The sequence below is a fragment of the Mandrillus leucophaeus genome, unplaced genomic scaffold, assembly GCF_000951045.1.
Source record: "Mandrillus leucophaeus isolate KB7577 unplaced genomic scaffold, Mleu.le_1.0 Scaffold1477, whole genome shotgun sequence".
Classification (NCBI taxonomy): Eukaryota; Metazoa; Chordata; class Mammalia; order Primates; family Cercopithecidae; genus Mandrillus; species Mandrillus leucophaeus.
The window spans coordinates 329896-351011 of NW_012101451.1; the positions used below are offsets into that span (position 1 = coordinate 329896).

General features: G+C 37.9%; 1 protein-coding gene across 1 annotated transcript in view; it reads right to left on the minus strand.

Moving 5' to 3' along the window:
- Positions 1–8497: 8497 nt before the first annotated feature.
- LOC105535548 (ventricular zone-expressed PH domain-containing protein homolog 1) overlaps positions 8498–21116 on the minus strand; it is a 151141-nt gene continuing 138522 nt past the window's right edge. Inside the window, exons 9-10 of the mRNA XM_011974662.1 lie at positions 14594–14730; positions 8498–10116 (exon numbers count right to left, since the gene is read on the minus strand). Coding sequence (XP_011830052.1) covers positions 9880–10116; positions 14594–14730 — 374 coding nt within the window. The 3' untranslated portion in view covers positions 8498–9879. The remainder of the gene's footprint in view (positions 10117–14593; positions 14731–21116) is intronic.

Sequence of the window (21116 nt, forward strand, 5' to 3'; positions counted from 1 at the left end):
CTTTCTTTCTTTCTTTCTTTCTTTCTTTCTTTCTATCTTCTCTCTCTCTTTCTCTCTTTCCTTCTTTCCTTCTTTCTCTTGCTGTGTTGCCCAGGCTGGAGTGCGGTGGTTATTCACAGGCACAATCATACTGCACTATATTCTTGAACTCCTGGGCTGAAGTGATCTTCCTACCTCAGCCTCCTGAGTAGCTACGAGGTACTCCATGTGCCACCATGCCTGGCTAATAAGTATTTGTTGAATGAATGTTTGAATTAAACTATGTAAAAGGTTGTCTTGGGGAAGAGGGAGCAGACATTATGTCTGGCTGCAGGAGACAGAACCTGGAGTACAGGTTAGAAATGATAGAAAGGCAGAATTTTTCAGAAAATAATTATATGGTATGAATAACCTAATTGGAATTATATTTGAACATTTCTTTTTTTTGGAGTTCTGAATGATCAGATGATTATGAATAATTTTCATAATTTTAGTAGTTTTTGGTATTTTATGCAATAAATGTTTTCATAAACAGAAAAAAATTATTTTAAAAAGATGAGAACGGATGATAAAGTAATGAACTCTCTGTCCCTAGAAGGGTTTGAGCAGCTGGGAATGCCACCTGCCAATGATGACAAACAAGGGACTTCTCCATGGGGCAGGGAGGTTGGGCCTGGCAAGTGCAAAGATTCTTCCAACTCCAATAGCCTGTGATACTGTTAACTGAATGATAAATGCCAAATCTCCTTGCTTACAAGGACTTGGCTTAGTTTATTTAGCTGCCACACATTCTGCTAGTGGCTTCGTTACATTGGAACCTTACTGTGACACTATTGGCTGCCGTGGAATTTAATTTGTATTTACCTGAGGATGGTATAACCTCAGGATTTCAGGAGATGACAGAATTATAGTGATACCAAAAACATGGATATATAGATGAGGGTTGTTTATGTGGAAAATTATACGATATCCCTCCATGAAGAGTTTGGGAGAGTCCTGATGAAAATGTTCTCAAATCAACACATACTCTTAGTATTATGGTTCATTTTCCAAAACAGACATTTCCAGACTGAGGTTTTAGCTAAATTTTAAATATGGACCTTCTTCTGATTTTTGTGTTTATGAGCTAGTCTGGCAAACAGAATCATTGTTTCTCTCTCTTAAGAGAAATCACATTTCGACTATTTCCTCATATAGCAATAGCTCTGAATTAAGAGGGAACAGAACACTCCCAAAGGAAATCTGGTGCATAGAAGTGGATCTCCATTAAGAATAATGGAACACACATAAAAGTTTCTTCTGATTACATGAAATGCCGGCAGAGAGAGAGAGGGGGAGAGAGAGAGAGAGAGAGGAGAGAGAGAGGATATAAATAGAATATAAGATAATGAAGTAATAGGATTGATTTCTACAAAGCACATGTGAAAATAATAGTTCTGTTGTCATAATACCTGTGTAATAGTAAATGTGTATATATATATGTGTGTTATGGATATCCTATGAATGTTAGTGAAATGGTAGTTAAAAAATAAAACAAGGCAAAAAATAATTATAGAATAATTCAATAAAGGAAAAATTAGAATTTACTATTATTAGCACCCACTCCCCCTTAATTTCCAGTGTGGTCTCATGGAGCGCTGTTATTCCTAGGCACGAATGAGTCTACCATGTGTTTGAGTACTTTACATTTTTACATTATCTGAAAATTTTATAACTCTTCTAGATTCTCAGTACCAAAATGAATTCTAACCTTTCTATTGCTTGAAAGACAGAGAAAATGCATTTTTAAATTTGATGTAAGATTTTCAAAGATTTGTCCATAAAGTCATAAATAAGCTATGTAAACACAATGCATCTGATTATCATTTTATAGAAAGTTCCAAGATTTCCAGCCCCCATGCTCTTAGAAAGGTTTTCTTTGAAGTAGACAAATTCAATAGTACCGGGGTGCAGGGACAAGAGACTTGAGAAAAATGTTCTTATGGAATGTGCTCTGACAAGGCTGGGGTTCTCATGGAGGGACCCAGGAGCTAAGGTTATTGTCAGAGCTGGTTGCCTCTTGTGCTGAGCACATGGCTATAGGGCCTTGCATAACCAGGGAATAGAAGGACATCTATGAGGAGGTGAACCTGTTTCATCAAAACACATTTAACAGAAACCCTCTGCACTTCACTTAGGCAAGTACCTGTAAAAATCAAGCCATAAGGGTTGTCTTGCTCTTCTGAAGTTCATGCAGCCCCCTGCCCACTCCACTCACTCTGTTCTGTGCCTCCCTCTGCTCTTCCCTGCTTCTCCATCTTCTAACTTGACTCTAGGCCTTGCCTTTCTATTCCTGTCTTTGGTATGGTCGACTTTGAAGATCTCTTCTGGAAATGCTCCTCCTGCTTGATCTGGAATTCCGCCTCAGACACCATTCTAATTTCACCTCTAGGGTCCCCAATCTGTAATAGTGGGTAAAAGACATATATTTTTATGGTTTTGGGTTTTATATTTACTTCTTTAATCCATCGTGGGTTAATTGTTGTATATGGTGTAAGGAAGGGGTCCAGTTTCAATTTTCTGCATATGGCCAGCCAGTTATCCCAGCACCATTTATTGAATAGGGAATCCTTTGTCCATTGCTTGTTTTTGTCAGGTTAGTTGAAGATCAGATAGTTGTAGGTGTGTGGTCTTATTTCTGGGTTCTCTATTCTGCTCTGTTGGTCCATGTGTCTGTTTTTGTACAACTACCATGCTGTTTTGGTTACTGCATCCCTGTGGTATAGTTTGAAGTCAGGTAGCGTGATGCTGCCAGCTTCGTTCTTTTTGCTTAGGATTGCCTTGGCTATTTAACATCTTTTTTGGTTACATATGAATTTTAAAATAGTTTTCTTTAGTTTCAAGAAGAATGTCAGTGGTAGTTTAATAGGAATAGCATTGAATCTATAAATTGCTTTGGGCAGTATGGCCATTTTCATGATATTGATTCTTTGTATCCATGAGCATGGAATGTTTTTCCATTTGTTTGTGTCATTTCTGATTTCTTTGAACACTGGTTTGTAGTTCTCCTTGTAGAGATCTTACACCTCCCTAGCTAGCTGTATTCCTAGGTATTTTATCCTTTTTGTGGCATTTGTGAACGGGAGTTTGTTCCTGATTTGGTTCTTGGCTTGACTGTTGAATGCTAGTAATTTTTGCACATTGATTTTGTATCCTGATACTTTGCTGAAGCTGTTTATCAGCTTAAGAATCTTTTGGGCTGAGACTATGAGCTTTTCTAGGCACTATCATTTAGGACATAGGCACAGCTAAAGATTTCATGATGAAGATGCCAAAAGCAATTGCAACAAAAGCAAAAATTGACAAATGGGATCTAATTATACCAAAGAGCTTCTGCACGAAGAAGAAACTATCAACAGAGTAAACAGACAACCTACTGAATGGGACAAAAATTTTGCAAACTGTGTACCCAACGAAGGTCTAACATCCAGCATCTATAAGGAACTTAAACAAATTAACAAGCAAAAACAAACAGCCTCATAAAAAAGTGGGTAAAGGACATAAACAGACACTTCTCAAAAGAAGACATACATGTGGCCAACACTCATGAAAAAAAGCTGATCATTGATCATTAGAGAAATGCAAAACAAAACCACAATGAGATACCATCTCACGCCAGTCAGAGTGGCTATTATTAAAAAGTCAAAAAACAACAGATGCTAGTGAGGTTGTGGAGAAAAAGGCACACTTTTACACTGTTGGTGGGAATGCAAATTAGTTCAACCATTGTGGGAGACAGTGCAATGATTCCTCAAAGACCTAGAGGCAGAAATACCATTTGACCTAGCAATCCCATTACTGGGTATATACCCAAAGGAATATAAATCATTCTATTATAAAGATACATGCACACGTATGTTCATTGCAGAAATATTTACAATAGCAAAGTCATGGAATCAATCTAAATGCCCATCAATGACAGACTGGGTAAAGAAAATGTGGTTCATGGAATACCATGCAGCCACAAAAAAGAACAAGATCATGTACTTTGCAGGAACAGAAAACCAAATACTGCATGTTCTCTTTTATAAGTGGGAGCTAAATGATAAGAATGCATGGACACATAGAGAGGAACAACACACAGTGGGGCCTTTTGGGGAGTCGAGGGTGGAAGGAGGGAGAGGATTAGGAAAAATAGCCAGTGGGTACTAGGCTTAATACCTGGTTGAAGAAATAATCTGTACCACAAATCCCCCATGACACAAGTTCACCTATGTAATGAAACTGTACTTGTACCCCTGAACTTAAAATAAAAGTGAAAAAATAAAAAGACACACCACGTACAACTCTGCCTCCATCTCTGCCATCTTGGCCCATTCTTTAGCCAGCTTCTCTTTCAGGAAAGGGGACTTGGACAAAGGAGAGCACTGGTAGGGGGATACAGAGACACCAGAAACATGGCTTGTTTGTGGACATCAGCCATCCTTAGTCCTGTCAAAAGAGAGGGTAAGCAACTACAGGCAGAGCTGACCTCATACCTTTGAGGATGGCTGCATTGGGAGCATTTTAACCATTATGTTTTAAAATTTCTTACATTTGCAATATGCTCTACTGTTCACAAAAATATTAACACACAGTTTTGATTACTGTGAAACAAACCTGTATGGAACACTTAATACTTCCTTTTACAAACTGCTTTACATTTTCTTCCCCCACACTTAAATATCTCTGAAATTAGTACATGTTTTACAATCGTTATGCACTGGGAATGGCTGTGATGGGGTTTCTGTCATTGCCTATTGACGTGCAAGTGCAAATGCTATCTTAGCTCTTTGTGTTGTCACATCCATTCAGACATGTGGATGGTTGACAGTACATGGGCTAATTGCTGTTTACTATGTCTTAAACAGGTTACAATTTGGTTTGACTTTGAAACAAAAAGTTACCATGTACACAGAAAAGTACAGAAGCAGAGGAGTGGGATGAAATGCGGTATTAGTGAACAAAAGAGCCAACATTGAAGTGACCACAGTTCCATATGGTCTTGCAAAGCAACGGCTGAATGTTTTGCTTAAAAAGGAAGACATCAACATATAATTATCATCAAGACATGGCATCATAGTTACTTAATGGTACATAGAAACTGGAGTGTCTTTTTCAAGCACCTATTATGTTAAAGGTTCTCTGCTGGTTAAGGTTATAGGTTTTATGCTTTTGCAAGACACGTGTGCCTCACATCAGTTCCACTCTGTGGATAGTATTATCCCCAATCCAGGGATGAAAGATGAATAACTGGCTCAGGCTGATAATCCAGTTTTGAAAGAGAGAGGGCTTGACTCTTCACGTGCCTAGAGCCTGTGCCCCTTTCCCTACCTTGGTAGACGTCTTCTGAATTTTCCAACCTCTTTGCCTTTCAGGAGCATCTTTGGGAAGGATTTGTTCCAAGGGATCTATACTCTGATGCTATTCTGAAACAAGATGACAGTTTGGTTTTTTTCTTGGTTTCTCTTCTAAAAATTTAGGTTTTGGGAACTGGAAATCCTTATTAGGGCATTTAAACCATGGTCTTTATTTGTCTGCAATGCACTTTGAATTCAGCTCACATATTCGCTCACCTTATCTCACAATTGTTTCCTAAAGTGGGTAATCCTTCCTTAAACATGTAATCTTTATTTATGTCTGAGAAAAAGTCATCACCACAGACAGGTTTGTGGGTGCCTACGGAAATTAGGTGAGTTGAAGATGACTCAGTAAATGCCCCTTGACATCACCAGCTAAGGATTTTCTAGAAAGCTCAGTATTAGAAAAGTATTGAATATTTGTTTTTACCAAACTCCAGGTTCTCGAGAAATAGCTCAATGAGCTTCTCATACATAAACATTTATATTTCCAATGCTATCTGGGAGGGAAAAAGAATAAAAATTAAAATGAAAACCACTTCACTTTCTATCCATGATTATAATTTTATTCGTACCAACATATTTAAAGGTTTAAGCATGTTTAGGAAAGTGGTTTCTTCTTAGGTCAGGATCAGAAATGGCAGCCCTCTTGGGAAAGACTGGTCTGTGGTAAACTCACCAGCAACCAGGGTGGAAGTGCCAGAAATATCCGCGGGAAGCTGATGATTCTGAAATTCCTAGTGTGATTCTGAACCCAGGAGAACTTACTTACATTTGGAATTACTGCATCATGGAATGAAACCAGAAAGTTCATTATTTATACTTCACACAGTCACTTTTTTTAAAGATCTGGCTCAAAGGCACTGAGAGTTATGTTCTAGATTAGAGGTATCCAGTTAATTAAATCACAAGGACTTTGTAGAAAGTAGTAAAAATAATTGTTTCCCCACAAATTGAGCTGAGGGGGCCATTCTCTTCTTTTTTAGGCCAAGCATTCAACATAGCCACTGTTTTACCACAAGCTCTCTGCTATGAAAGGTTTAAGCACACTGTTGGCATTCAAATTGTTAATAGCTAATGCAACGTCACCTAATACTTTGTTAGTGTTTGTCTGTTACCAGTTGTTCCTAATTGACTAAAACAGAGTTATTCACTGACTCTTAAGAATGGGGTGGTAGGTTTTAAAAGAATATTTAGAGAATCATTTACAACTATACTCCTTCTCATCCTTTTCCTGCCCAACTTCACAGGAGTTGTCCATCTAATCCAAGGTGAGTCCCCTATATATACCATGAATGTATACATCAAAATTAAATTTACCATCTGCCTTACCTCTCAAACTGCTGCTTCTGATTTTTCTATTTCAGTGAATATCACCATCATCATCTACCAAGTTTCCCAAGCAAGCACCTAGGGATCAGTAGAAACTCCTTCCCTTCCATTCCCATACTCCAACTCCATCCAATCCACCAGTGTTCTGTCCATTTTCCTAAACCAGTATTTTTCCTGCCTGTTCATTTATCTCTATTTCCTTTGTTACTACATGAGTCCAGGTCCTCACTACCTTAGAAGAGCCTCCCAAATGGTCTCCCTGCTACAATTTTTGATATTCTTATAATCCATTCTCTACCACTATTAAGATAATCTTTCTAAATGCAAATCTGCTCAAAACTTTTTAATCATGCTTCATCATCTTATTTAAATTTTTTTTTCTTTTTTATCTTTATTGCTGCCACACAAATTAATGCCTCATCATGTAAAGGCAAAAGTTTAGACCCTTGGCTTGGAACCAAGTCCTACATCCTGTGGTTCTGCAGGCCTTTTCAGCATCACTCTGAACCACTTTCGATACACCCCTTATGTTTCAACCCTAGGGAAAAACTTACGTTTTGCAAATGGACCATGTTCCTTCTCCCTCTTTTGCATTTGCAGCGTGGTTCACTCTACTGACCATTTGCTCCTTGTTTGCCCACAGCAATCCTACTAGTTCTTTGAGATTAGCTCATTTTCTATCACCTCTGGGAAGAAGTGAGGGAGTCCATTCTGAGTTTAAAGTTGCTTACAATGGTGCCTTCTCTTGTGTTTCCCCAGGACCCTGTGCATACCTTCATCAAGGCACTTGCCACGTAGTACTTACATTTCTGTTATATGTATGTCTCTTTCACTAAACTTTAAACCCCTTGAAGAGAAAAGTTGTGTCTTTTATCTTTGTATCTACAGGCCAAACATGACAACTGTTGCTTAGTAGGTGCTCAGTTAATGGCTGCAAAATAAAGGAGTTTTAATCCTTTCCTATCACTTCTAGAAACTTTACTCAAGCAAAGTAAATTTTTTCCTCTTTCTTTCTGTATTTTTAATTCCTTCATCTTTCCCTTCTTACTCATCTTAAAAAGAGCAAGAAAATACTTGCTCCATCTTAACCCTTTCATCGTAGCCCCATTTTGTTGAAAAAATAGTCCACTTATTGCTTTAAACTCCTAACCTCCCACTGACTCTTCAGCCTACTAAAATGTAATGTTTACTCCCTCACTCCAATGGAATTGTTCTTACCAATGACACCAATTGCTTCCTGATTGTGAAAGTCAGGTTTTATCTTAAGTGATTACTCTTCAGGATTTCAAATTGTTGCCCTGTCTGTTTTTCCTGAAAAATCCATATTAATTTGGCTTTTGTGACATCATTTCCCCTGGTCTACATCATCTCTGAACACTAATCAGCTACACCAACTGCCTTTACTTAAATGCTGGTGTCTCAAGGAACCCTTATTAATTATTTTGTGTTGTTATTCTCTCTGGGTAATTTCATCTAATTTTGCATCTTTGGCGACTACCTATACATCCAGTGATCCTGAATTTCGACCTCCAGAACTCTATTTCCAATGTGTAATAAATTCTGTGACTCACAATACCCTCAAACTTTACTTGTTAAAATGGAATTGTTTCCTTTTGCAAACATGGTCTCTTTTATATTTCCTATCCTAGTAAGTTAGCAGGAGGGTCAAGGTGTTGACCATTCATAGTATTTCTCTAGGTTTCTATACTAGACAACATAATAAATAAATTTCAAGGAAAAAGTTATCCCTTGTATGTAGCCCAACTTAGCTTTTGTATTAGTTATCACCGCATAACAAATCACCACAATTTAGATTTAAAACAGCATACATTTATTATCTTAAAGTTTCTGTGGGTCAGGAGTCCAAGCGTGGTTTAGCTGGGTCCTCTGCTCGGAGTTTCACAAAGCTGCAACCAAGGTGTTGGCTGGGGCTGGGCTTTTATCTGAGGTTCAGATGCTTCTTCCAAGATCACATGGTTGTTGACAAAACTCATTTCCTTCCAGCCGTAGAGCTCATGGCAGCTGGCTTATTTAAGGCTAATAGGAGAGAGAGTCTCTGACTTGTTTACCCTCTTTTAAAGGACTAGTCTGATTAAGTCAGGCCCACCCAGGGGGGTCTCTTTGATTAACTCAAAGTCAACTGATTAGAAACCTTATGTATATCTGCAACCTCTCTTCACTTTTGCTATATAATGTAACATAATTATGGGAGAGATGACCCCATCACTTTTGCCATGTTCTGTTGGTTAGAAGCAGGTTACATGTCCCACCAACACACAGTGGGGGAGAGGATTATACCAAGGCATGGATCATTGAGAATCACTCCAGCATTCTGTCTATCATAGTGTAATTATATATCTATGTAGTGAAAAAATAGATATTTGTAATTTGGAGGTATTAAAAGGTTGAATACAAAGAAAAAATTATAGAACTTTAAAGTCTTAATTTTAATGGAGATGGCACATTATTTTGAAGATAGAGAAAATGACTTTCTATCCTTTTTCTATATTACACTTAGTGCCTTGGGCAGGATATATGTCCAAGCATCTAAACTGTAGATTATATAAAATGAACTTAAAGGGAATAATTAAATAATTCTGAAAGAGAAGTATTTAATGACATAACTGACTTGAGAACCATTTTGCCATGTGTTAGCCTCATTTGTAGTAAGAGAGGATCATGTAATTATATGTCTATAAGTAAGTTATATGGTTTTTCTCAGTGTACATTAGTTCAATGTTTCTAACGGTTTTTTTTTAAATTTTTCTTTTAATACCTTTGACAGACTGTGATTTTCATCAGAAGTGCTAATCTTTCCTCAAGACGGATAGTTCAGGCATCTTTTCATGCTGTTTTCTCATAGTTTTAAATGACATATCTACAGAGGTTCTTTTATCAGTGACTTTTCCCTTCCTGGCCCCACACTGTCTGAGGGCATACTCTCTAGCTCCTTTTATTTTATTTTATTTTTGTAGGCATCAGATATATTCTGAAGTCAATACTAAAGCTGTTAGAGTATGACATTTACTAAGAATCCTGCCATTTTAGGCCCTTCTTCTTAAAGGACAAGAATTCCATTGGTATTTAGTAAAAAACAACATGGCTTGGTAAATTTAGCTCTTTTTCTTGACATTGGCATTGATAATACAATGCCTGTGGTGTGTAGTTGTCATGGCTGACTTGTAAATCCCTACAGATATGTGGTTACTTCTCTACTTTCCCTCTCTTTGGCTTGGGCAACTGCCACATTGATGCACTGGAGCCATTCTTCTGCATTCTTCTCATCCTTGGCCTTAAAGACATAGGTTTTATTGTCTGTGAAGATTTCGAAAGCCCGGGGGAGAGAGCGGTCCCTGCGTTTCTTGGCCACAGCTTTCACACTCTGTACTTTGCTGAGTTCTATTGGGCAGTCGTCAGGGTCATCTTTCTGAAAGGCATGGGAAGAAAAGAATATGGGCTGGCTGTTACTGTAGGCAAAGATCTCTGGCTACTGGAGAATTTTCTAAGAAGGCCAGAATCCTTTCACTTTTTATAGCTCAAGACCTTTGATATTTTGGGTGCTAAGGCCTCAGAATCATTAGAATGAAGGAGTGCGCAATCGGGCCTTTGTTAGAGTATCATAAGTTGACACAAGATAACTAATTTATAGAATATTATTATAAAGCGGGATTTGGGAAAAATTCAGAGTTCTTTCATTTTCTATTAACGTTATATTAATAGAGCAAGGTGCAATGGTACAATTTGGAGTGCTATTAACTTATAATTTCGGGTAGTTTGGGAGGCATGAAATTTAATTTTCCTTTGTGTTACCTCTGAGAAAGATTTTGCCAAACCTTAATTGAATAGAGAGGTTTCCAGTGTTCCCATAGACCAAACTGTTTTTGAAACTCTCTGCAGCTTTGGAAGCATGCCTTGTCTACAAACAGTAAGGGAAGGAATATTTAATGATATTACATTCACCTTTTATTAAAGCAAAAATTTAAGGATCTCTACAATACCAAGGTCATCACCTGGGCTAAGACGAATAATTTTAAGGGGTCAGATATTTCTTTGAAGCAATTTCAGGTCTTTAATATGAATACATTTTGTCTACTAAAGAAAGTACCTGTGGTTGAGAAGTTTGCCAATTCTCCTTGCCCACCTCTCCTGTTGCCATCACCCTCCTTTTACTTTGCAATGAAAAAGCAACCTCTTCACTCATCCCATAGTTTCTATGATGTTTTGTCCAATGTAAAAAAAAAATCTCAGAAACACCAAATAAAAAAGCAATTCCAACTATTGACATCAGGGAAGTATCCATCAGCCAAGGCAATGCAATCACTCTTCATCTATTTCATTATGAGGTGCATTTTCAATAATATTTCAATTTTTAATGTTTAATAATTATTAAGCTTGGCATTATACTTAGGTATTTTCATGAAGGATATCCCTTTTTGAAAAGATAACTGAGTCAGAAAAAATTACACTTGGAGACGGATGGTCACAATAAATTCAAACAATCAAATTTCAATTTATACATACAGTTTTACTCAGTGAAAAATGAAATGCCATTCAGGATAAAATGCTGTGATCGAGGTAGAACAGAAACATGATTTCAAAACAAAGAAAAAGAGAAACAATGTGGACATTTCTATATAAAAAAGAGTTAATTTATGTATTAAAAAATAGTGTTAGGTGTTAAACTGCTATGGTATTTTAATCCAGTGGTTACATTTAATGGAGAGATGTAATCCTTTTGTTTTAAAATGTCAATATTTACAATTCAACAGAAATTACAGTCCGGGTAAATGTTAAACTTATGTTAAAAGTGTTGCTGCAACTTAAAATGTTGCAAGGTATTACATAGATTGTTCAAAATTCTTTTAGGGTACACAGGATAAAGTTTGAAGACATACACACTAGACAATACTTTGCTAGCCTAATTTGGTTTACAGTAAGTATCTGACAGTAATAAAATTGCCTTTCTTTGAAGCAGTGCATAGAACAGAGATTGATAAGAAAATAAAAAGTAACCATAGTAATTTAAAGATGGACTGTGAATCAACTGAGACAGTAATAGAAAGTCAAAGGACACTATTGCCTAGCTGGTTGGTAGAGATCAAGGTCTTAAAAACGCAAAAGTGAAAGATTAGAGTCTTCCATTAGAGTCTTTCAAACTCAGCTCTCATTTTAAAATGCACATTTCTTTCATTTAAAAGGGGCCCTTTTACAAGGACCTGAAGCTTCAGCAGGACTGTTGACCACTGGTAGGTTATTGTTTCCCTGGAGATTAGAAGTATTTTGCTGTGGCCTTCATGCTATATTAAATTATTTCCCACTATTTGAGCTGCAAGTTTTGTCAGAGTTATGGAATGTCAGACCATTATTTCCTGATAAACATGTCAAACGAGTTATTATAATAATTATAAAATTGTGTTTTCTTTAAACCTTATTAAAAAGCCATGAATCAGAAAGTATAAAGGTCATTATTTGAGTTCAGAAAAACATTCTTATAGATTGACTCTGCTTTGTCTTAAGGGATCTGGAAAATTACTACATCTTCATTTCTATTCTTGATTTCTTGAATAAAAACAGAAAATTCAGATAGTCATTTTAAACACTTTAAACATGCTTTAGTGTGAACCCATGCTAAAAAAAAGTTTCTTTAAATTTCCAATAGCTGTCTAAATTGAACTGCCCTTTCAAAAAGATGTTCAGCCTCAGAAAAGTCCATCTGTATATGTTATAATACACACAGATGAGGAAAGTAACATGAGTACACAGTAGGTATCACAAAAAATTTTTTTTTCATCTAAAAAGTTAACAGAAGTCTTATTAATTAAAAGAACACTGGTCAGAATTTGCCATAATTCAAATACATGATATTTGATTCCTGTTGATTAAAATGTTCAAGTAAGTCTTTTTTTTTTTTTTTTTTGAGACGGAGTCTCGCTCTGTCGCCCAGGCTGGAGTGCAGTGGCACAATCTCGGCTCACTGCAAGCTCGGCCTCCCGGGTTCCCGCCATTCTCCTGCCTCAGCCTCCTGAGTAGCTGGGACTACAGGCGCCCGCCACCACGCCTGGCTAATTTTTTGTATTTTTAGTAGAGACGGGGATTCACTGTGTTAGCCAGGATGGTCTCGATCTCCTGACCTCGTGATCCGCCAGCCTTGGCCTCCCAAAGTGCTGGGATTACAGGCATGAGCCACCGTGCCCGGCCTCACGTAAGTTTTATAATGAGGTCTCTAAAGATATAGTGCATATGGCCCAGAATGAATTATAATTTTTAACTAATTTACCACTTTTCATTAATTAATTCAGACAGTTTGGTTTATTTGATGGTTAAATTTATGTGTCAACTTGACTGGGCTAATGGGTACCCAGACAGCTGGGAGAGCATTATTTCTGTATGTGTCTGTGAGGTGTTTCTGGAAGAGGCTGGCATTTGAATTAGTGGACTGAGTGAAGAAGATCCACACTCACCATTGTGGGTGGGCATCATCCAATCTATTGGGGATCTGGATAGAATAAAAAGTTGGAGGAAAGATAAATTTGCTCTTTCTTCTTCAGCTGAGACATGCATTCTCTCTTGCCTGTGGACATCAGAGCTCCTGGTTTTGGGGCCTTCAGATTCTGGGACTTACATCCCTCCCCACAGCTCACCCCCATATCCAGGTTCTCAGGCCTTTGGCCTTGGACTGGGAGTTATATCATTGACTCCCTTAATTTTCTGGCCTTAGGACACAGACTGAATTACACCACCAGTTTTCCTGGTTCTCCAGCTTGCACACAGCATATCATGGAACTTCTCACTCCCCATAATTTCATGAGCCAATTCCCACAGTAAATCTCTTATATGTCTTTATATATCCTATTGGTTCTGTTTCTGTGGAGATCCCTGGTGAGTACAGTTTGCCACTGGCTCTGTATTTTAAGTATACATGGGAAGCAGTAAACTCATTTAAGAACATGCTTTGGTGAAACACTGCCTGATCTTGACCTCAGTTATATCCTTTCTCACCTTATTAGCTTTGTCCTTAGACAATCCAATCAGGTGCTTTGACTCAGTTTCCTCATCTGTAAAATGGCAATAATAGCAGTGGTGGCCTAATAGGATTATTTTGAGGATTGTTAGAGGCAATCCAAGGTGTTGCATAGTAAGCACTGAAAAAATGCTAGTCATTATGATTATTTTTTAAAATACTCAAGAAGTAGGTCAAGATTTGATTCCTCTTGATCCTGAATCAGTAGAGTTTAATGATACATAGAACCAATTTGAAAAGAGGATAACTTTGCATTATTGATTGGAATAGAATGCTACTTCAGAGATTTCCCACTGAAAATTCACAATACAAATAATTACTGAGCATCTTATTCAAATGGAAAATTATATTAAATATTTATTAGTTTGATCACAATTCTACTATATTCATTAATTGAATATTAAATAGATGAAAGACAGTAATATTTTAATCAGAATTAAACTTCGTTGACTATAAAAAGTACCCAAAGTAAATCAGCCTCCATTCTTTCCTCCTTGCCTATGTCCTCCTTTGGACCCCCACTTCCAATTATAAACTATATTTATAAAAAATTAGAGCCAATATCATAAGTCATGAATTTGTGTACATGGTCCACAAGGAAACAAAGGGCACGGTGTCTGAGTCAAGACCTAGTAGTCCCTCTGCAGTTCAACTAAAACAACTAAAGTCAACTAAAACAAGCTTCCATAATAAACTGGAAGGGGACAGTGAACCAACTAACATAGGAACAAACAGACTAGACACAGACATATAAACAATGCTGTAAGATGGTGAAATGGAGATGGAAAAAGTATCAGAGTTTAAACTTAAGACAAAATGTCTAGCTATTGGTGGAGATCAAGACCTTAAAAATGCAAGTGTAAAAGATGATGGAGGAACTTACAGACTTTCCTTTTTGAAACAGAAGTTGATTTCCAGCCAGTGTAAAATAGCGTGTTTTCCACCTTTTGATGAACTTCCATCTGACTTGCTTCTCTTTAAGTTTTCCTTCGATGAGAGGCTGGCCATCTTGATTTACAACTGTTGAAGGTAGCAGAATAATCATGCCATGTATTTTCCATTATTTACTGGGTAAGTGATCAAAAGTCAGAACTGTACAGTGTACCAGAACCCAGTTAGCATATCTGGAAAGTAGGCTAATAAATTATGAATTTGGTTAACCTTTCCTCCTTTGTCCCTAAAAGAATGCACAATTCAGATATGACAATGGAAAACTGTTGAAAGCCCTCATTGACATTTTCAAAAGGAATTGGCTCACACAAAGAGCATCTGGTTAACAGTATTTAAAGTTTTTCTGGATATTTAGCTTTCTGTGCTTAGTTTCTTTGTTTCATGGTGTTCCATTTCTAATGTCGGAATGACCAAATTAATTTGAAATAGTTTGAAATTTTGGCACAAAGTATCTAGTATGCCATAAGCTTCATTTTGATTTTGCCAGTAACTAGGTAATAAAAGACAAATTTCCATGCTTTATGACACATGAACTGCTGGAAATATAGCTTTATAAATAATCATAAACCCAAGTATATTTAGCTATTTGGCAGCAAAAGTCAATGCAGCACTCCAAAAGACATGTTTCCTAAAGCCATAACACTAAGCTGCAAAGGCAAACTTACCCAACTCTTGTACATGCTGTTCTCACTCTCTGAAACACACATACTCTCTTTCCCCTCTCTGTACTCCCATCTTCACCTAGTCAACAACTGATCACTTCACATTTCAACTTGAATGTTGCTTCATTTGGAAAGCCCTCTCCAAATCCAGATGAGCGTGGCTTTCCCCCATAAGTTCTCATGGCACATAGCATGTTCCTTATATAGCAGGAATTATCATTTGTAGATAGATATTAGTGCTTATCTGATTAATATCTTTCTGTCTCATTCGGTTGGAAGCTCCACAAGGTCAGGGTCTTGGCTTTGTTCACTGTTGAATCACCAAGCATCTAACATGGTGCCTGGCAAATAGTAGGAAGTCTATAAATATTTGTTGACTGAATGGACTAATTTTACATTGAAGCAGAGTGTGTATGATTACAAATGATCATAGAATTAGAAGATCCACTGCAATGTCAGAGTTTAGATGCTGAACTGAAGAATTTTATTCCTTTTACCAACAACATAAGATTCACTCTTCAAATTCAGATGAAAGCATCTGATTTCAGCAAGAAGGGAACAATGGAAAGCTGAATCTGTAGTAGGAAAATATTTATTTGTATATATTTATCTTCAATTTTCATAGCACCTTGAAAGCAATAAAATTTGTTCCATCACTTTGGAAAAATTCTGGACAGCGCCTGTTTGACCATATGAACACAACCTGCCCTTTGTACACTACCACTTCTTTTTTCTAATATAGGTCTAATAATTGCCGCACAGGATTGCTCACCTTTACAGAGCATTTTCAGGATAAAAATAATAAAATGTATAGTTTTCTTTTCTTTTCTTTTCTTTTTTCAGAAAGTCTACTCTGTCACCCAGGCTGGAGTGCAGTGGCAAGATCTCAGCTCACTGCAACCTCTACCTCTCAGGCTCAAGTGATTCCCCTGCCTCAGTCTCCTGAGTAGCTGAGATTGCAGGCAATCGCCACCATGCTCAGCTAAATTTTTGTATTTTCAGTAGAGATGGGGTTTCACCATGTTGGCCAGGCTGGTCTCAAATTCCTGGCCTCAGGTAATCCATCCGCCCCGGCTTCCCAAAGTGCTGGGATTATAGGTGTGAGCCACCATGCCCAGCCGAAATGTAGAGTTTTCATAAGCAAAGTACTATTAAGGCTATTTTTTTTTTGGATAACTATTCAATTGGCTGTTCCATTGTCAACTCCAAATTAAGGCTAAAAACTGGCCAGGCGCGGTGGCTCATTCCTGTAATCCCAGCACTTTGGGAGGCTGAGGTGGGTGGATCACCTAGGTCAGGAGTTTGAGACAAGCCTGGCCAACTTGGCAAAACCCCATCTCTACCAAAAATACAAAAATTAGCTGGGTGTAATCCCAGCTATTTGGGAGGTTAGGCAGGAGAATCACTTGAGCCCAGGAGGTGGAGGTTGCAGTGAGCTGAGATCACGTTACTGCAGTCCAGGCTGGGCAACAGAGTGAGACTCCGTCTCAAAAAACAAACAAACAAACACTGAAAATACATATCAAATCTATTGTAAGATAGTGATAAGGGCTATGATGAAAATAGAATAGGGAGTAAGTGACTTGGGGACTTGCTGTGCATGCACACATTTCAGTGGTCAGGAAAGAGCTTAGATGTTCAAGGTGACATTTGATCTGAGACCTCAGTGATGAGACCTCCAATCTTTTGAGAAGCTCTAGTGGAGGTTACTAAGGAGCATAGCAGAGGCAAAGGAAAGCAGGAACTCATGAAGTATGAACTTACAATTAATATCAAGAAAAAAATTTCAGAGTTCTGCTTTGCTTTGATAGAAATTGTCTGACATGGAGCATTCTTAAAGCTAGTAATGCTCTTTGCAAATTTAAATTTTCCATAAACATAGTGGTTTCCTTTGTGCAACCACATCTACAGAGACTTCAGTTAAAGTGCTTAGGGTACTGTGTCTCCCCCAGGGTTACCTGTTCCTCGAGAGCAGGAACAGCCTTAACACAGTGCCTGCTGGGCTAGAGGCTCAGTAAATGTTTATTAACAGTGCACCGTTGAGTCATAAAGGGTGCAGCAGCCTAGCTGGGATGAGGAAAGAAGGTTTCAAGAGGTGATCCAAGAGGGGAAAAAAGGGGAAAAATAAGTAAAAACAAATAACAAAAACAAAATACCAAAGCTGAAATTAATTTAAAAAATTTTAAAACACCCATTTTTCACATTTTCAAGTGAGAGAACATGGTAATCTAATTGTAATGTTCGAGGATTTTTAATATTAACTCAGAAGATTTAGATTTGAATCTTCTAAACTACAATTTTCTAATCAGCAAGAGAAAATAATAATGCTGCCCCCCTCCCCTTTAAAAAGGGATTCTGGGAGGTCAAAAATCAAAAGAAAGAAATTTATGTGAGGATACGAGGTAAATAGCAAAGTACAAGGCACTGCTTCTCCCTCACCCCAGTCCCACTTCTCGGAAAGACTTTACTTTACAGTTTGTGATCACTGCTTTCTTGCCATGATTTTTTTTTTTTTTTTGTCCTAAGACAGGGTGTCACTCTGTCACTCAGGCTGGAGTGCAGTGGTGAGATTTTGGGTTACTGCAACCTTTGCTTCCCAGGCTCAGGTGATCCTCCCACCTCAGCCTCCTGAGTAGCTGGGACCACAGGTGTGCACCACCACACCTGGCTAATTTTTTTTGTACTTTTTGTATAGACAGGGTTTCATCATGTTGCTCAGGCTGGTACCATGGTTTTAATGACAAGATGATTTAATGTAATGCTATTTAATAATGATACATTTTTCCTGTCTCAGTCTTTCATATTTACTCAAAAAACATTTGAAATAATTATGATATCTGAGATGATTTGAAATAATGATTGACTTAGGGAAAATTTAAGTACATGGATCCTTTTGGATTTGACATAGAGGGTTATCGACTTTATTTTTTCTCAAGGCAGATCCAAATGTTTCACTTGAAGAGTTATGTGTGACCAAAGTTTACAAGGAACACTTGGCAAAATTGTTGGAGTCCTTAAAGACATGGGTGAATGGGATATAATGACTATGATGAGACAGTCAAGACAAAATGATAGGCTTACTAACAACAAAGGATGAAGGACTTCAGAGACAAGCCAGGAAGCAAATACTTTTCACTGTAGCCCAGTGAAAATCAGCCCTAGGGGGAAAAATCAATGGAAACGGTTTTAGGAAGGAAATGTTAGCAGAACTTTAAAGTAGCTGAATGTGAGGCCCCAAATTTAGGTATTAGTCAGTTTCAGAGAAGTCAGTAAAAGCGAGGCAATTTGGAGTTGTGAGATTAATTTTAAAAGAATTTCAAGAAACAAAACAAAATTTTTCTAATATCCCATATCTTAAAAAACTTTTTTTTTTCTATTATATCTAACATATGCATGACTGGGGACGTGTCATTCTAAAGGTCTGTTGCCCATAGTATGTCCTTTGAAGCAAGTGATTTAGATATGATATCACAGCCTCTTCACAGCTACATCAAGAAACCATTTTTTCTAAGATTATCATATTCCATTTAAAAAATATCATGTGGAGTGATACTATCAGGGTATGATCATGTATCATCTAAAATAACCTTGTTTGCATGTAGAACATAGAGGATATTCAAACACATCCTCACTTTCCAATTAACACATTATTTCATTTAAAGCACCACAATTTGGCCAAGTGTGGTGGCTCATCCCTGTAATCCCAGTGCTTTGGGAGGCCGAGACAGAGGGTTCATTTGAGGCCAGGAGTTGAGACCAGGAGTTTGTGACCAGGCTGAGCAACATAGCGAGACTCTGTCTCTATAAAAAATAAAATAAAATAATTAGCTGGGCATGGTGGCATGCACCTGTAGTCCCAGGTACTCAGAGGGGTGGAGGGGTGCAGAGGTGGGGGGATCGCTTGAGCCTCAGAGGTCAAAGGGTGCAGTGAGCTATGATCATGCCACTGCACTCCAGCCTGGGAGACAGAGTGAAATGCCATCTCTTAAAAAAACAAAGCAAAACAAAACACCAAAAACAAAGCATCACAATTTGGTTAGGACATTCTCTACTAACACGGATCTGTTTATTTTTTTAAATATCGACTGGCTATAAAAGCTATGGGTTATTAAATTGAATTTTGTAGTGCAATTGGAACGCAAAGTGTTACTGTGTTTGTCAACTTAAAAGTTTTTCAGAATGCTAATACAAATGTTTATATGTTAATTGTATCCCTTTTCTGCACCAAGTTAAAAATATTTGTTGCTTAAAAAAAATGAATTTTGAAGGGGTTGATCTTATTCAACATGAAGTTGATGAATAAGTATAATAATAACAGGTCTCCCAGAGCTGAGAAGATCCACAGCAGGAAGAATGAAAAATAAAGAATGTTCATCTGCTCATTTATCAACCATCCATCCACCCTATATGTATTTTCAAGCACAGATAAGCTGTAAGGCACTATATTTGGATCTGAGGAGCTATAAAATCACCCTCACAGGGAGCTTTAATTTATTATCTAGGGAAGGTATAGCATTTTACAAATTCTACTGCTCAGTGTAGGGTTTGGCAAGTGCTACTGAGAAGTATAAGCCACATGTTACAGCATTTGAAGAGCAGAAATTCCATTTCTAGTTGAGACAAGGTGACATGAGAGCTGGGACCCTCATGAAGAAGAGAGAATTTTCCAGATAGAGTGTGGAAAAGGATCAGATAGAATTTTCCAGATAGAGTAGTAGCAAGGTAGGTGTGTGAGGAAAAACACACAAAAGAACCTAAGAAGCTGGAAGAGTCAACAAACTCAGAAACAAGTGTGTAAAGCAGGTGCTCTCGAACAGTCATGGGCTGAGGGTTGAAGGGAGAAGTCAATTCAAGGCTTTCTAGGTGTAAGATCCAGGAAAGAGATTGTGTAACAGTCATAGAGAGGTCATATAGCGGACTTTATGGGAGAGTTTTTCTGAAGCCCCATTAGAAAGGACTAAGAAGGGGCCTAGAGCCTGTGAGGGTCCAGCCCAGGCATGAAGCCTCATGGGCCCCAGATAGGATCGGTGATGTGTCATGCAGGGTCTTGGCAGGAAACAGATGGCATCTCAAGCTGAGCAATTGAGGAGAGTTAATAGAGTTAATAGATTATTTACTTAGAAGTGGGCAAGGTGTGGGAAAAGCGCCATGGTATTCTGGGGCCAGTAACCATGCAGGCCTAACATCCCTCCGCCTGAAGAGGAAACGGTAGAGAACAGTTAGGACTCAGTGGGAGACCGGTATGGAGAGCACCATTTGATGACAGCTGTGGCCTGGAATAGAGGACACTGTCGACCCTCAGTGTCCCAGCAGGGAGGCAGCCAGCAAATCAATAACTCAACCTCACTCTCCTCCCTCCCTCTGCTTACAGGTGTCCCCAGTCATGGAAGGTATCTGAATACCAGAGCTAAAGGAGCCTATTGAAACAATCACTACATGGCAGCCTGTGGTACATGCAGCTGGGCAGAAGAGATGGAGAACAGAAGCAATCAGGCACAGATTATATATCAAATTCAACAAAGTTCAGATATATGAGGGAACTTCAAAAGCTCATTAAAAAATGGAATTAGAAGATAAAAATAAAAAGTGGAAACTATTTCTCAACATAAGCTCCATCGAGTTCAAGACACTTTGGTAAGCCATTTAGTCCGTCATTAAAGAGCTAAGGTCCTGGAAATTTAACCATGTTGATGCAGTCTTTTTAACATTATTAACTGAAGCAAAATAAGTGCTCTTTGAAGATTTTTTAAGATTAGGAAAGAAAAAGTCAGAAGGAGCCAAATCAGGACTGTA